Source organism: Manacus vitellinus, unplaced genomic scaffold (genome assembly GCF_001715985.3).
Source record: "Manacus vitellinus isolate BGI_N305 unplaced genomic scaffold, ASM171598v3 scaffold_15_pilon, whole genome shotgun sequence".
In the NCBI taxonomy this organism is placed as follows: domain Eukaryota; kingdom Metazoa; phylum Chordata; class Aves; order Passeriformes; family Pipridae; genus Manacus; species Manacus vitellinus.
Window position 1 is genome coordinate 6761448 of NW_021939122.1, and position 18043 is coordinate 6779490.

At 41.0% G+C, this 18043-nt stretch overlaps 1 protein-coding gene across 1 annotated transcript; it reads right to left on the bottom strand.

The window, feature by feature from the left end:
- Positions 1 to 1745: 1745 nt before the first annotated feature.
- On the bottom strand, positions 1746 to 16078 carry TMEM273 (transmembrane protein 273). Its single transcript, XM_029958537.1, has 6 exons — positions 15975 to 16078; positions 11268 to 11318; positions 10390 to 10500; positions 9861 to 9885; positions 4321 to 4347; positions 1746 to 3542 (listed from the first exon to the last, which is right to left on the bottom strand). The coding sequence occupies exons 1-6, from the start codon at positions 16027 to 16029 to the stop codon at positions 3497 to 3499; spliced, it is 315 nt and encodes a 104-aa protein (XP_029814397.1). The 5' UTR covers positions 16030 to 16078; the 3' UTR covers positions 1746 to 3496.
- Between the last annotated feature and the right edge of the window lie 1965 nt (positions 16079 to 18043).

Genomic DNA, 18043 nt, shown 5'->3' on the forward strand with positions numbered 1-18043 from the left:
TAAATTCAACAGGACCACTTTTAGCTTAGTGACACTAAGCAGAAGTTTCCTGTAGGGTGGTAGGGTCTTCTAGAAGAGCGTTGGGACATGCTTGCAATGCTCTTAGGCTTCATCTAGATGTTTGTTACTAGCCCCTGAGGCAGAGAGGCTATTGGAGAAGATGGACTTCTGTCAGATCTAGGCTGGCTATATTGTAATATTCCTTGTGTGTAATGAGAGCAATTTTCAGAAGTTTGAAGCCTCTGTAAGTCCTATTTGTATAGTATAATTATCCTTTTTCTATTAGGTCTCATAGGTAAGTACTTTCTTGTGTTTTCCCATATTTGGTTAGTGAGTGAATGTTTTGATTAAGTGCAGATATAAGAAACAGAAAAAATACTCCTGACTAAAATGACCTGATTTTTCATTTATAAGCATGAGAGAAGCCAAGAAAGTTTCAGGTTGCAACTATTTTGGCTATTGATATTTGCCATCCTTTCTGTTTGCGAGGAGCTGAATCTGACTCCTCTTCCTCATGCTGCTCAGAGCAGATTTATATCAGTGGGGTCTGATTTACAGTACTCCTCCCACAGGCACTTCTTCTCTACCCATGCAGCTGTACTGAGTCCAGTGGATTTTTGCCTGATTTATTACCATGTGAACAAGGGCTGCACCAAGCTGTGTGACTCCTGCAGTTAGTTTCAATTTGCACTGATGCAGCTGACAGCAGGATTTGACTTGAATGATCTCACTGTTGCTGTGGTACTTGCATTGTAATTAAAGCCAATGCTGCATCGTTATCTCTTTAGAAATGCATGCTGTGCCTGCACCTCTTAGCTCACTTCTTGTGTCTACAACTGTCTCCTCTTCTCAATAACTCTATTCACAAGCATCATTATGTCGCTGGGCATCTGCTGTGAGGAGACTGAGGTCCGGGCATGGCATGCTGGGGCATGTATCCAAATCCTGACTCCAAAGTCCTTCCCACTGTTATCTATTCAGGAGAATGGCAGTGAGCTCAGGGAGAGTGTCGGGTGCTTAGCATGGGAAGGCATAACCTGTGCTAGACATGCAAACAGGCGAGTGCAGATGCCTGTTGTGGGGGTTGTGGACTGCCTGAGCCGTATCCTTGACCAAGAATTCGTGGAGCTAACAGTGTATTTTGTCTTTTGACTGAGTGCCTCCAAAATGCTCCCCTTGCATCTAGTTTTCCTTCACTGATTATTTCTAAGCACTGCTGTGCAGCTTGGCCCAAATTCAGGAGCTGTTGATGCTGCAAGTGGTGTTAGTAAAGCTGGTTGTAGGAATGGACAAAACCACCAACTCCCTGAGGGAGCAAAAGACTGTCAGGGTAGCCCCATGTAACAGTGACTAAGTGTGCCCAAACCTCCCAGTGACAGCAGAAGCAGCAGCTCTGGAGGTGCCTTGTCCCCAGCTGTCTGTCTCAGCACTGCCCATCCTTTTCCCATATCCAGGGAGCCAAGACACACACCTAAAGGTTTTGAGAAATCATCTAATCACCACCCCTGCACATTTGCCTGATCAAGATTACTAATCTTAATTCTCCAGGCCTTTCTCCTCTACTGCTTATTATTTACCATTTTTTATTTTCACCTTTATTTCCCGTACTGTACCAAAATGACGTGTACTGAAACATTTGTTCACACAAATAAGGGAAGGTAATCACTTTCCTCCCTGACCACATGCTCTCTTCTGGTCCAAGTCTTAATTAAACTGATACTAAAGGAAGCAAATCAATTAACAGATACCTTACAAGATGCTTTATTCACTTACACATGTACACACAATTACTTACAAGTATTACATTACTGCTTTAGTTTATCTCTTAGCAAATGGTGCTAATGAACTACAGTGTTACTGAAATGAGTAACACACATGTAGGAATCTAGAGAAAGTGCACCAATATACCATTTTTCTCTCAAAATAAACCTTACATTTTGTTATTCAAAATGTGTGGAAAAATTACTATCCAATTTCCTTTGCACATTTGAAAAATTATCTGCTTTGTGAAGGTCAGAAAAAAAACATATTCAAATCTCTTCAGTTACAGTTCAAGTAGTAAAGTAGCTTATTATTTATAAAAACAAAATTCTGATATATCTGTTTGTACGGTCTAACAGTATGTTGACTCTAAGTCCCTGATACAGCACATCAGCTCTGCCTTTAATGTGTAGGGTTAATTGCAGCTCTTTATGATCTGAAAGTTGATTACTGGATAGGAGGCTCTGGTTTCCATGATTTTTTTGAGTGATATTTCTTAGTAACACACAGAACTTCTAGGTTAGACTTCAGTCTTACAATTGCTGTGGGAATAGCAGAGGATGCCCAGCGTGGCATTGCTGCTGGCCAAGTGCTCCCTGAGCTCCCACAGCTGGGATTTGCTGCCCTGTCTTCAGAAGCAGAAAGGAAAGCCTGGCTTGGAATACAAAAATCTTCCTGCTTTTCTCGCACCTTGTAATGACAATATGTTACATACAGCAGTCTTGAAAGAAGAGGATTAAATAGAGTGGAATCTACAGCATTGTTTTCCAAAGCCAGAGGCTCACAAATATAGTAGAAGTTTGGAAATGTTTACAAAGTAACTTGAGTTTACACTATTTAAAATTATTTAAACTATTCTAAATGTTCTGAGACAAAGCTCTAAATTTTCTTTTTGTCACTCCTGCTGTAAGAAGCTTGTAACTGGCAAGCAATTTTGATGCAATCAAGTACACTGGAATATACAAAGCTAGAACAAGAATGAAGATTCTGTGAAATTATTCACAAATTCTAATTGAACTTAGTGCATTTTCTTATACTAAAAAAATAGAGATGGGTTAATTCTGGAAATGTCAGATTAGCTTGTTTGCACAGTGCTGACATGAAATGTCAACAAAACATGAAAAACATTATTTCAAAAGGAATTTTTCATTTTAAATGGCCATAATTCATTTAAAATGGCTGAAATCAGCACTACCACCTACAGACAAAAGACATCATTACTAAATCTAAAAATATAAAACTTTAAAATGGCTGAATGTTTTTCTATTAACACAAAACATATATTTCCTGAAAAATTTGAGAAGCCTTGTGTTGCTTCAAATTCAAATGAATGATTTTCCAACTTGGTGCAGTCATTATTAACCTATCTTGAAATATGGGAGTGATCATGAATTCTGCTCCTGAATTATATTGCTACCTTTTTTATTACCTTGTATTTAACTGATTTTAGAAATCAATCATATACTTATCACAGACTAAATAGGATCTATTAATGAACAGAACTCATCTATTTTGTTTTCTTCATACATTTTGTTCATATACATGCTGCTGGGCATTGCAGGCTTTTTGGGTGCAAGTGACTGAAGTTAGCATGCACTATAAGCTCTTCCTGTAATCAATCAATCAACCTTTCAACTAAAGAACAAAGAAAGGAATTGGTATTGGTAAGATTTCTGCCTGTGCACAAGAGACTTCTATTGATCCTCAGACCAGGTAACTGTTGATTGCAAAAGGGTTATTGATCTTTTGTACTTAGGTTTTCCAGTACATGGATGTCATCTCTGAAAAGAAAGAAAAATCACAGGTTAACAGTTACTCTCTGACTTTGGTTTTACATAACATCATTGTAAAAACTCAGCTGGCAGATGCTCAGATAAAAATCACAGGAATTCTAGAAAATTATTAATGGAGCTGCTGGAATTACATTCATGAAATTCCTTTCACTTAGCTTTTTTTTGCTAGGTGTTTCTTTGTACCTTTGGAAGTATCTGTTTTTTCCTGAGTGAATTAACAGAACAAATGCATGATTGTGGCTGTTGTGGTGACTTCCAGATGCCCTCATCACTGCCAGATAGGAATCCACTAGCAGCAAGGAATGCACTTTAGGGTAGCATCCTACTGTAAGAACTGCTCCCTGTACTGCAGGTACTGGACTATTGTCATTTGGGTACTTCCCAGTATTGCCTTGACACAGGAGTGGGAAGCAGCTGAGCAGCTCCTGGATCCCTATCGTGGCTGCATCTTTCTTGTTACTTACTACTTCAAGTACCTGCTAATGTGGGGCATAGGGCAGGCAGCTCTGCAACATGTCTGGGCCTTATGTCAGGGTATTCCAGGTACACAGCTGGGAAGCTGGAGGATGGGGCCCTTAAATTACCTGCCTAAAGCCACACAGAGTGTCTGGCAGATCCAGGCTGTCAGTAGGAGCTCAGGGTAACCCCACAGCCTTTATTGCTGTGCAACCTTTACCTATGTAAATGTGACTCTACAGCTTCTGTGTGTCTGCCTAGGCACTCCACCCCCCTGTACCACCAGCATTCCCCTTCCCCCAGAACATACCTGTTTTGGCTTGATCCCATGTTTGACCTACAAAGTATAGAGTGTGAGATGTTAATTGTGACCTTCAGAGCAGTAATCAAAGCTGAGAATTCAAATGAGCAATGCATTAGGAGTTGGGGAAATGTAGGAACTTTTTTCTCTTTTCTTCACTGCTCTTAATCTTTTATTCAGTTTTACTCCATCTAGTGTCAGCACTTGGGAATAAGATCTTGTCTTACAGCCTTGATTTGTTTATATTAGACCTCACTGCTCTAAGCCCATAAACTTCTGTGAACTGCTGAGAAATACACCATGGATCCCCAAGCACTTGCAGCCTACAAGGCAGAAGTCAGCATCACTTTGTGATACCCATTTCTTTCAGCTTGCTGTTTGTTCTCTGACACCAGGTTGTAAAATGCACATGGAATATGGAGACTGGATGATTATAAGCAACCATCAGAAGAAAAACAAACAGCTGTGATCATACTTAGTACAGATTGTTCAAGGCAGAACTCTTGGAAAGTTGAAGATAAATGAAGATAAAATGATCTGACAGACAGTACCCATGATCTTAAAAAAAGAATTTATAAATAATCTTATTTTATGAGATGTCACCGAAAAAGGCTCCTAGGAGTCCACCTGAAATCAGTGATTCCTTTTTCATAAGTTTAGAGTGAATTTGTGTGCAGAAATTGCATGTGATACAGGCAAATCTGTGAGCTGGAATACACAGGAGCTCTGATTTGATCCTGTTCTTTTCTAAGACCCGTGGCACTCAGAGTCTCTTGCATCAAGAGGCCTTGTTTTGATTTGGTTTCAAGCTGTTGTTTAGTTATCATAGCAGCTTTCATTCCTAGCTAATCCCATGTTGTCACCTCTCTGACAAGCCCTAGTCAATACAAAGCTACTCAGTCTGGTTGGCAGACAGGTGCTGCCAGGGAGCAGGAGGCTCTGTGCTTGGTGGTATCTAGTATTTGAGTTATCCTGGGTGCCTGCTGACAGGAGTGAAGAGGGTACTCTTCCAGAAATATTTCTGAATTTTTTTTATCCAGACTTGCAGAAGCTCCAGAGAGAGGTAGAATTACTCGCTTATTGCTGGAATCAGTTGCACCAGCAAGTTTGCCAGCAGAGGCCATGATGGCTGTGGAAAGAATTGCCTCTGACAGGTGTCTGAATATTACCAGGAAAGCATTCTCCTGACTCAGCAAGTTGGGCACCAACTCTTACAATCAAATTATTTAAAGCTATTCAAGACTAGCCTCAAACAGTTGTGCAGAAGAGTAGGAAGGAGTAAGGATTCCTCCCTGTTTGGCAGCTGTGAAAAGGTCAACCACAAAGGCAGCCCCTAGATCCGAAGGGAGCGCAGGCATCCTGGGCCAGATGCCCTCCCAGGGAATGTGGAGGGTGGCCAGGGAGTAGCAAAAAATAGCCAGAAGTGTGGCTCTGCCCATCAGGCTGGTAGCTGGCATCAGTGAAGTATGCTGTATCCTGGAAACGGGTTTAATGAATTAATCTCACCCTAACAGTTTGGGCCATACTTATGTATATATATATATAACTGTCTCTCAGTGTGTGTCTGCATACAAAGTATTCCCTCCATTCAGGAATGGTGCTAGGAGGAGCTGAGAACGTGAAAGTGCCTACAGAGTGTCTTAGTGCTGCCTCTTAAAGCCTCTGTCCCCAGCATAGTGCAAAGCTTAGTGTCCTTGATTTTGAAGTGTGTGATATAAAGATTAATTTCATTTTATGGAAAAGGTAACCTGAGCCAGTGACTTGTCCAAGGTTGCTGAGAAGAACAAGTTCAGCTAAACAGGACAGTGGCAGAACTAGGTAGAAAAGCCAGTTTATTGGTCTAGTCACTGGTGGCTATTCCCTCAACACAGAATGGGTATTGACGTTTTGTTTATGCAAATGTATATGTACAAGTTGAGACAGCCATTTCTGCTGAGATCATTTGCCCATTTTTTAACATTTACGCACACATGGAGTTGTTTAGGCCATCTCTGCTCATAGTTAAGTTATTTGCAATAACATGCATTATTTGTGCAGCTTTTATATATTTTCCATTAAACCCAGTTCCCAGGATGCGTGCTGAGAAAACTTAAGGCAGTGAATACAGCCTTCAGTCTATCACCCATCCAATAATCCCTACTGGATCTGTTGAGAAAGGAGTTGGGCCTGCTCCAGTGTATCACCAGGGCCAGACTCATCTTGTGCAGGTGAGATCTACTTGGTGAAGTGCAAATGCACGTTTGCTTAAGGGGACTGTAGCTCTCCAAGTTGTCTTTCACTCCCATTCTCCCCATAGGTGTTCACTGCTGGTATTTGGCCATGGTGGCAATGTGAAGGGAGGCTCTGCAGTCAAAACAGACTACACAGGAATAATTTTTGATTGATTTTGCAAGGCTTATTTAGATCATGAAAGAGGCTAAGTGTCTTTGTTTGCTCTGTTTTTCCTTATTTGTAAACAACTAACAACTTATGAAAACTTTGTTGACCTGATGATTGAGTTGTTTGTAGAATATATTACTTGGCAGAATGAAAGACTTCTGAAGGTCTGCTTGGAAAAACAAGATTGGCAAGTGAAAGTATAGAGTATAGCTGAGGGAAGTTAAGAGAATCCATTCAAGTCTTTGAGCTCAGAGGTGTCAAAGATTCTGCTGAATCTACATGGCCCATCTGTTCCAGAACCAAGGAGATGAAACTGACTTCATAATTTGAAAGGAATATTCCTGGAAGAGGAAAAGAAAAAAAGAGGCTTTGGAACTTTGGAAGATGAAGACTCAGGGCCAAAGGGTGCAGGTAAGTTTGTTTGTGAGTTCAGATTCTGGTGACTAGACAGGTTGTGTCTCTCATTTGCAGGTGATAGTATCAGTGATATGACTCATGCCTATGTTTTTTGCTTCCTGTTTGTTAAACAATGCATTCTGCTATTCACAGTGTTCCACACCAAGCTGGACTATTTGGATCGGAAAGAACTGCTCTCAACTGCTTTAAAACAAGACATTTGTCTTTCTATCTGACTTCAAACCAGTTTGAAATATATGAAATTTTAAGATCAGATCTTGTTCACTATCTCTGTCTGTCAGGCTGCTGACCTGAACATGACAAATATTAGGAAAGAGACTCTGTGACAGTTCTGCTACTTGGAAGGAACTGCTGCTCAATATTCAAGTCTGTTTATGATTGCCCAAACCTAGTCTTTGCCCTGCCATCCATCTGCGATGTTTATATTTTCAAAGTAGAGGATTTCGCCTCCAATGCAATTCATTGCTCTGGTTTAGAGTTTTTCAGAGCAGACTGGAGGCTTTCAAGGCATGGTAACATTCCGAGACCTTCTCCATTCACCTAAAGAACGCTACAATTCTCAAAAATATCTCGTGTTTCTCAAGCACAGCCTAGAAAAGGACAGGGAAGTCAGTCTCTTAGAAGTCAAGATGGAAAATACAAGAGAATATCTAGATGAAGCTTTGGGTAGGAAAAGAAAATCACCAAAACACTTGGCAAGCAGCTCCCAAGTTCTTCCTCTTCTTCCTCTCTTCCATCAAACATCAGAATAATTTGTGTATTGCATTTAAAACCTCATCTCCTGCTGGGTCCTGTAGAACCCAGTGAGTAGCATGGGAAATTTTGTTGTGTGCTGTTGCCCAGGATGTGTTGACAACAAATTCATTTGTAGCAGATTTAAAATATGTACCTTTTCCCTTTTAGTAAACATTCTCTATCTCACCACCCTTCTTGTCTCTGTATGTCTCTTTCTTTGTCTCCTGTCAAAATAAATCTGGCTGCCATGCACTGTAGTTAACTCAAAATATTGCTAGCATTAAATGTGCCCAGACATTTTTATGAATACATTAAACTTGCATGAAATTTTTAGGCATTATAATTTACCAAGCTTACACCAAGATGGCATTTGATACTGACATGAGCTATTAATTAAAAAAGAGGACGTTAAATAATTGTCAGTTGACATCTAAATTACTGTTCTGTTGGCTGACAGAAGCTTGCCTCAAGCCTTTCTCTTCTCAAGTGTTAGTAAATATCCCACTGAGTTTAAGGGCATCCCATCCTGAATTGATTGTTTAAATCTTAATGTTATATACCTGACTAAATAAAGCAGTAAATGCTGTTAATTGTTTCACAATGAGCTGTCGGTATCATGTGGGTGTAAAAACACTTGTGTTTGAAGTATTTGGGAAACTATCAAGGGAGACACATTGGAATACTTCCTGACTTTACTGGAAATCTGTTCTTGCAATGTGTTGGTTAGGATCAGTACCAGCTAAACGGGGTTCTAACACAGACGATGATTATCTGCGTCAAGGCCTTCAACTGGTAGGAGGCTGAGCAACTCCATCGACTATGAAAGTACTGTGCTGGGTAATACTCACTCGGAGTATTTCCCAGCAGGGAAATTATTGAGTGGCTTAAGGCATTTGTGGGAAAAATGATGTGAAATTTTGAACAAAATTTGGCTGAAGGTGAATTTGGTGAGTGTTCTAACAGCTGGGTTAAGGGTTTTTTCCCTGAACGAACATTAACAATCATAACTAGTCAAGCAGAAAATGAAGCTGCCTGCAAAAGATATGCCAGTTCTCCTCTCCTATCCTAAAAGGGTGGTGTCTTGATTAACACTGAGGGTTTCAGGTTGCCTGTAACCCTGAGGGATTCAGGATTGCTATATGGTTGGTTGGAGTAAATCTAGAACCAGGTGATTTCAGATAATGGACTTTACTTTATCAAAGGGTTTTCTAGGACTAGCCACTGGTCTAAAAATTCCATGAATTAGAATTCCCTACAGAACTGAAGGAGGTAGCTAAAATCAACTTAGACCTAATTACCACATGTGTCTCTGGTGACCTGACTAAATGGGAAACTACGACATATGGGGAAAAATAACCATGATAAAAATGAGCAGCTTGAATTTTCTTGAGGAATCTCCTCCTGTAGCACTTACACTGCAGGTACTCAGCACAAGTAATATTTCAATGCTCTGAAGGAGCATTTTCAGGAAATAAACTGAGAGGAATTGTGGTGGTTTTGTGTTTGTGATGGTTTGGGGATTTTCTTTTTTCCATGGCCATACTGGTTCTGGGTAAGGGTGAGGAAAGTGAAGGGCAAAGATGCATCCCTTCCAGCAGGAATGATCATTGCATGACCTTGACCTGTAAGAGCTTGGAGTGAAGGGAATTCTCCAAAGTGAGATCCAGAAACAGTAATAACCTTTGATGAAGCCATTTACCCAGAGTTTGCTATTATTATATATAGTATAAATTTTAAAAAAAGAAGCTCAATCGCAAGTGTTTGAAGGATTTTCTTTATAAAAAGGATCTCAGTCTCATGGGATTTCTTGTGTAGTTCTGAAATGTTAAAAACCCCATTACAAGGAATTTCCTTTTTCCACATAGATCCACAAGATATCCCAATCCTCTAGAGGCTTACATATGTGTCATGTGCAATCATTCAAATGGCAGTCATGGGAAAGCATCATGAGTAAAGAGAGAGAGGAGTTAAACATGGTTTGTGTATCACACTGCCTCAGAAAACACAATGACTCTTACCTTCTATCCATTTTGCCATCTGACTCTAAAGAGAGAACAAGACAATGTGGTTAATTACAAAACTAGGAACAGGGTGGTGATAGGCCTGTGCAGAAGTTGTAAGGAGGGAACCAGGAGAATGTAGTTACAGCTGGTAAAGATACAGCCATCCTTTCTGAGGCAAAACTCTTTTGATATTTGTGTCATGCAACTCTCCTAAAGCCCACCCTGATTCTTCCAGCTGGAATATCTCATGTTCATTTCCTCAGAGCTGTATCTTTGCTAATATTTTGGCTGGTTTGGGTTTGGCTGTAGCACATACCCAGAATATCATGAGAAACAACTTCGAGGCTAAAGAGTTGATGATACTGAAATGTGAATCTACAGTTCCAGGCAGCCCATCACTTCAGACATGTTTAAAATAGTCCTTCATAGGAAAACTAGGGCTGTTGTACATACACAATTGCTAACACTGAAGCTCAGATCTGCTGTATCAGAAGATAAGGAGAACTAGATCTCTAGATAAGGGATCAGGAGTATTTTTTCTTACCTCCAGAGACATGGTCCAACATTTGGGTTTTGATCATGCAGATGATTAATGCTACAAAAACAATTGACAGAAGTGCTCCCAGAGTAGTTCCTATAATAACATATGTGTAATCTGCAAATATGGAAAACAAGTCAGCGAGTATACACCATTAAGTAATAAATGCAGTCTTTTGTTTCAGATCTGACACAAAGTTTCCAAAGTTTAAATGCATCCTTAAAAAATGATAACACTGAACCAGACTAGGTAGCTGAGAAGAGTCTGAGTCTACTCTTTCAAACCCCTGCATATCATGAATCCATGTGAACTCATTGCTAAGGGGCTCAAGGGTGTTTTATTGTAATGAACAACTTCAGCCTTTGGTGCGTGCAGGTCTCAGATGAGTTTTAGAGCTAGGGTTACACTTTCCCCCTGAAGCAAAATACCCCATCCCCACTCCTTTGCCACTCTGCATCCTGCCAAACTCTTACTGCACATATCCACCTCCTAGTCCCTAGCCTCCTGTCATGCCTGACTGTTCTGCCTCTAAGTTTTTGCTGGGGGGAAGGAGGGGAATTTTTGAGTGTAAACTATGCACCATGTTGTGATTTTGCATCACTGTGTGTACATGAGGGTCTGCCTCCATATGTCAAGCAGGAAGGTGCATGTGCTCAGGATCTGTGTTCCAGGCTCTGTACTCCCTATGCTCATTATGCTTACCTAAAAGTAATTTAAAGCATCAGTCACATGACAGGACTCTGCTGCGCTAGGCAAATAAAAACGTGCAATCGGACACTTATCTTTTACACATAATAAGTACATAAAGTCTTCTAAAGACATTCAATTTTGTTACTTTGCCTCTAACTTCCTGTCTGGAAGCAAAAATCTCACCATGAACTCACCTATTTCCTCTTCTGGATTTCCAGAAGCATATGTCTTTGCTCTCCAAAAATCTAGAATGGAAACATTTTAGCCTGTTAGGACACTGAGCAGAATGCCATATCTGGCTATTTCCAAGGGGATCGTTTATTCTAATAAAGCTTAAGATAGTATCTAAGGCTTCCCGAAGTAGTCAAGTTAATGGAGGCATCCTAGAAATGTGGCCATTATGTTCCACTTTTTGGACAGAATAGAAAATACAGTTTCAAAATTTTATGTTTATTCCACAGTTTCCTCACTGCAGGCCTGAGAGGTCTATGCGAGATGAGCTGCTATAAACCAAGAAAAAGATTACAGATGCACTAAAGCTAACAAGACATGCTAACAAGTGAGGATATGGTACACCACAGCCCCCTTTCCAGAAAATATGAATCCCAATCCTGCTTGTAGTTCCAGTCTTCTAAATATGTTTTATTGCTGTCAGAGAAGAGAGTCTTTTCCCCTTGCAAGAAAACTTTATGGGCTGGGAGAAAACCTTTACAGAGACTCCTTTGCCAAGTTCCCTGTTCATGAGAAGGACACCTCCTGGCCCTTCCCTTCTCCATAAAGCCACTGAGTTGTGTTGCCTGACAGTCACTGTGTGCAGGCCCTCAGAGTGGAGTGGCCCTGAAGAAAATAATTCATTCCCACATACTTCATGAAGAAAACATATTCAACATTTAAAAAAAAAAAAAAAAAGAGGAAAAGGAGAAGTCTTATTTCATTTTAAGATTGCTTGATTATTATAGAAAATAGATAAAAATGTACACTCAAATGTTTTTTCAGTAATAGGCGTGCAAGGATGTTTCCAGCAGTCTTTTCAAGTAGCTCCATATGATATGACTGACATGCCTGAGGTGCCTGGACCATGAGAAGGATTTAAAGACAGATATGACTCCTGCCTTTCAAAACAGCATGCTGCTAAATTTCTGCACATGCCTCAGGCAGAACATGAAGTCCTCACCTACAGCTATTGCTCTTTGGCAATCCACTGCTGGGGTGACAGTACATATGGCAGCTGCTGGGAATACAGCTGCTTTGCACACAACATCATCTTTTCACTGGCATTCCACCATAGTGGGGAACTGTGAGGGAGTATCATTTCACTGAAACTCAAGTAGAATTTTAATGTCTTAAATGCATCCAGTTTTCCTACTGCTAAGGTGTCCAGCATTGTAGGTCCCAGCTCCTCTCCTCCACTTCTTGTGGAGAATATTTATTGTGGAGAAGTATTTCCTATTTTACATAAGCAGAAATGTTTTCTCTCCAAAAGCCCCGTGACACTTAGAGAGGGAGTTAGAAGGGGTGGAGAATCTATGGTTATATTGGCTATATTAAATGACCAAAATCAAAGTTATAAAGATAAGGCAATTTAAAGAGGAAAAAAAAGGTCTAAGACTACACAATGGATGTAAAAAGCATAGCTTCTGTTTTTCCAGATTAAAAACCAGTCTCTTTGCTCTCGCCTGTGATTTTATTTCATTATAAATTTTAAAAAACCCACCTTTCTCCCATCCCCTTAATTATTCTTTGTGCTCATATGAAGAATGTTTTAAATTCAAACATAATAAAAGTGATATTGTATTACTTTTATTATCCTAATGATCATAATACATGGACCTTAATGTATGCTTTCTAATGGAATTAAACCAGTGACAGATTATGTGTTTTATGGCAGAAATAATATTTTACATGGAATATTTTACGTAGGTCAGTTTAATATATTGAGATTAAATTACTAGTTTCTTTTTTTTAAAGGGAGGGAAATCTCTGAAAACCCACAAGACTAAAGAGAATATTTTCAATTCATACTTCCAATATGGTTTTAATTAAGGTTTAATATCATTTACTGGGTGCTGCTTAAGTACCATTTGCTTTTGAAGACTGTGTTAGGTGTCTTCCGTTTGTTTAATTTTCTTTTTGGGTGGATAGAGATGGATTAACTAATTCAAATACATGTTTTCCTGTTTGATCTCTATCTCATCTTCAGTTTAGATTTTCTGGGGACGCACACAACCCTCCTGGTTCAGAGTGGTTAGAAACGATGCCTTAAACTCTGCCGTGTTCTAGTCCTAGTGCTAGCTTTCTAACTCCCTGTCTCTGTGTATGAGGTTTAGACTAACTCCCACACATGAATATACCCTCTGGACTGGGAGAATATAGGCTTCTGGGTGGAAGAGCCTTGCAGACGAATTTGATATCTGTACTTGAGTGACTTGTGGATCATTTCTCAAAGACTCTCGAAGCAACTGATGGTTGACGCTCTTTCCCCTCTCCTGAGTGCCTGGCTCAGACACAGCGTGGAACTGGCACTGGAGCAGAGATGTGCCCCGCGGGGCTCTGGCAGCACCAGGACGCTGGTAAGAGGTGCGGGCTGCATTTCCAGCTGATGGGGGGACATCCTCATGAGCGCGTTGTCGGCAGAGAGTCTGGAGATGAGACTGCAGACTGGGTGGGTCTTGCACTGGAGGTGGGGGGAACAGAGAAAGAGTAACCGTGAATGCACTGTGGGAGCCCGTGGGAGGAGCCAGGATTGGTGAGGTGTGCTGGAGCCAGGCGTGCCGCTGGGGAGGCTCTTACTGCTGTCAGCAAAGGCAGTCCTCTGCCAGAGTGGTTACGCCCTCCGAGGTAGAGCTGCTGAGCAAGTGATGGACCTGCAAATAAATCCATTGGGCTGGGAGCCCCTTGTCTGTGGTGTAACCCTGGGCAGACTTAGCCGTCCTCAGACCTGCTGCACACAGAGCTGAGCTAAGCAGAAGACAGCTTTTGAGCCGCACGGAGGGACATCCTGTTCTCCCCGTTCTCCCTGCGACATAAGTCTGCTCACGCGGTGCCTTGCCCAGAGGGCAGGGCGGTGAAGAAAATGATGCAGAATGCAATTTGGGCATAAGATCAGGAAGCAAGAATAGCTCCGTTTCCCCACATGATTAGATATTGTAAACAACTCCCAGCCATAACCTGCAGTGCTAAACAGCAATGTGTGCCTCTTCTTTCTCAGTACACAGCAGTTGCCTTAGTTCCTTTGCTTGTAGCCTCGTGCTTCCATGTGACTTTCTTCTCCCTTCCTCCCCCGACTCAGATTTCTTATTGTAGCAAATAATGGCTGGTCCTGTGGAACTGCAGCAGCCAGGGGCTTAGTGCCATTTATCTTTGGGGCAGCAAATGGAAAAGGAAGCAAATATCTAGGGAAACTCAGAGCAGAAAAAAGGGATGGCTCACAGGGAGTGTCTGAGCAACTCCAGAGTCAAGCAAGAAATGACCATGGCAACAAAGGAATGACAGGCAATTATCCTGCTGGAAACCATTACTGAAAATCAAAATATAAAAAAATAAAAGTATTTTGGCTGGTATTTAGTTTAGCAAAATTTCCAACTACATGTAAATTTAGTAATAGAGGCACTGTTGGCATCCCAGTAAACGAGTTCTTTCATTAGAACTCAAATTAGAGGCAAAATCCTTCACTTTAGTAAGAGATGAGGGCAGGAGTCACTTTTACATGGAGACAGAAATTTGTTGAGTTGCAGTCTGTGCTAGGCATTCCTCCTTCCAAGGCATATAGCCTGCCTATACTTTTCCATGTAAGCACTTGGAGGCATTTTCCCTACATCTATTACCTTTGCTCTAAGTAAATGCTACTGTATTAATGGGACTTGTGCCATTTGATTGCTGAGCCAGAACTAGTCAGTCACTATGGAGCAGGCATGGCTGATTTCACATCTCTAAGAACAGTTGGTTACCCATATCCTGTGTGGTGGACAGTGGTCATTCCTCTGGAGTCTTCGAAGTGTCAGTGGAAGGGTGCAGAGGGCTTGAAGGGCCAACAAAACCAGACAGAGTAACAAATTCCTGTGTGTATCCTGAGGATGGGTAGAGCACTGCTGTAGATCTATGGATAGGTTTGCTTGCAGAAGGTGAGGCAGGAGTGGATATCCAGTGGACAAAAGCTGGAATAGCTGGTCTACATGCCTAGGGGGGCGGAAACTGCCCTTGTGGGATTCCCCAAACGTAGGTGGTGATTTTCTGTGAATGCCTGCATGAAGCAGGGTAGTGTGGGAGGTGCGCATTACTTAAAAAATGAGGCTTTTGCCACCAGAGGGTGCCTGCCCCCTTACCAAAGGTCGGCAATAGCCCATGTAACTGCTGCCAGCTCTCTCCTCCCCATTAGTTCACGTTGTCCCAGTGTTAATAGCACCCCTGCTGAGCCCTACTTCTTCCCCGCACAAAGTGGAGATGAGTAACCATGACTTCAGAGACAGGTCGTGAGAAAACCCTGCTTTGTGCTGGCAGGGAGCATTAGAAGCAGTGTGAGTCAGGAGCATCAAAGTCCTGTAAGGGAGAGTTGCAGAGTCCAGAAGTGGCTTGAAGTTAACATGCACACAGATCAACTTTTCCCTCGTACTCTATTAAAAGTAATGTTTTCTATACAGTGCCAAACAGCAGCTCTGTCATCTCATCTACAAAGCTGCAGGTATTTAACTTCATGGTGTCTTCTGACCCCTTAGCACTCAGAATAGGAAATGTTAGCTAGAAAATTCAGCAAAATATCCATCTGTCTCAATGAATGTTCTTTCTCCAAGGAACAAAGTTTTAAACAACATACATACAATTAGACTGAGGAATAAATAAGCCCACCAAGCTCAGGAAACAAAGCTCTCAAAAGGAATGGAAAAGAAATACATTAGATCACTTACGTAAAAGAAGAAGAAATGCTGTTAGGACTGATATCCAACTTGTCAGTAAGGTCATTATGAAGTTTGGACAACAGAGTGGTTTCACCAAGTTTTCTGAATTTTGCTCTTCAGCAGTGTCTTAAAAACAAAAAAAAAAAAAAGGCAAACCAAAAAAACCTAAAGTGGGTCACATGACCCTTGAGAAACTGTGGTCACATCCTGAGTAGTTACATTTGCAAAAGGAAGTTTCCTTTTTTGGTTTTAAGTTCAACATATAAACAAACTCCCCACTTTAAAATGTTTTGTGGAGAAGGTGGACAGCCAACAGTCACAGCCTGGTTCAGCTCTTTCGCTCTCTCAGGAGCCTTTAAACACTAATAGTTATTTTTACAGAATTGAAAAAGTCCTACTACAGTGAATTTGTCTGTGCTGAAGTCTTATAAATCCATGGACCAGTGAGTGGATTTTCTGTCTTAGAAGAACTTCCTAAGGCATTCTCTCTCAGTATTGCTAGCTTTTTCTTGAACTCAACATGAATGCTATCATAGTGTTCTGAGAAAAGGACTTGTTTGAATATTTCCCTTTGATAATCAGCTTTTGCAGGAACAGAGGAGAAGCAGCTCACCATGGCCGATAAACCATTGCAAGCCAGTTCCTGAAAAATAACTTCTACCTAAGAAAAATGTCTCAGTATAGTAGGAACTAAAAAGCATCAGATGATGTTTCTGATACGAGTCAAGCATTTTGCTAAGTGAACACATTCCTTCAAACTCATTTCAGGCCTGTCCTTCAGAGGGGAAAAGCATAAGAACACAGGCCTTATTTCTTTGCAGCACAGGTCTCTGGAAGGTCTCTATATTGCTTTTATCTCTTGCTTATTGATGTGCCTTTCTTCTTTAGAATTGTCCTTTGCTGTCTATCTTCAGCCCATGTGGATGCTTATATGCTCCAGTCAAAATAATCTGAAACACATCTTGTGTGAGAAGTTTTAAGAGAGAAAACTCCTGAATATTTCTTTTTCCTACTGTTGGTGAAGGAATGTCTGAGCAATCTGGTCTCAGTAGAATCTCACTTCTTAAGGCTGGATGAAATATCTGTCTTGCTGAGTAAAGTACAGTTGTGAGGCCTTCCTTCCAGACATGTGATTTTTATGGGACCATTGTAGTCCGTAAGGAATGATGGTGACTGGCACATGTGTATGGCCAATGACTGCAAATTAGCATGATGTTGACAAATGTTAAGTTGCTTTGACAGACTCAGTGAAAAATTGTATTCATGACTTCCAAGCTGTTTGTGAAGGGATAAGCAAAATACAGTGTTAGCCAGCAAATAAGACTCTTGAGACACTAAAAATATAAAATATAAAAATGATCCATGTACTCTCTGAGGTGACCTTAGTTCCTGGCCTGTTTTGCCATGTGAAGTGTAAGTACAACTGACTGTGATAGGTGTCATAGAAAGTATTTGTTAATGCTTTGACAAGTAGTGAGTGTTGGTGGGTACATATGCATGGGTGTGTAGTTCATTTTTGCTTTTCACTGCTCCTGGTTCTCTATGGGATCAGAGTTGAAAACACCAAAAGCAAGCAGACAAAAATCTCTGCACCAGCTGGGTGGAAAAGATCAGGATCCTTGTAAGAAACCTCCAGTGTTTTTGTACCTCATGTGTTTCATCTGCAAATGATCCCATGCTCCAAGGTTCCTGAAAACCTCTTACAGAAGGACTAACATGAATGTCAACTCTCTTGTTTTGTTTTGGGGTTTGGTTTTTTTGTTTGTTTCTCCTGGCCCAAGTCAGTTGTCTCAAGTGGGTTTTGTATTTCAGAGAAGGAACAAAACATCTGAGTATTTGGCTGAACTCTGTCAAACTGTTCGGTTTATTCCATTGCTACTTCTCCACAAATGCTTCAGAGAGCTTGGCTAGCTGACTGCACACTGCTGACTGTGTACACTTCACTATTCTCATTCACAGCATACTTCCAGTGAGGAAAAGCACTGATCAGAATAAGCCAGGCTTAATATAATCCTGCTTTGTAGTAGCTTTATTCTGATTCTTGACCAGACTGAGAACTGGGGTTTCAAGCACAGTCA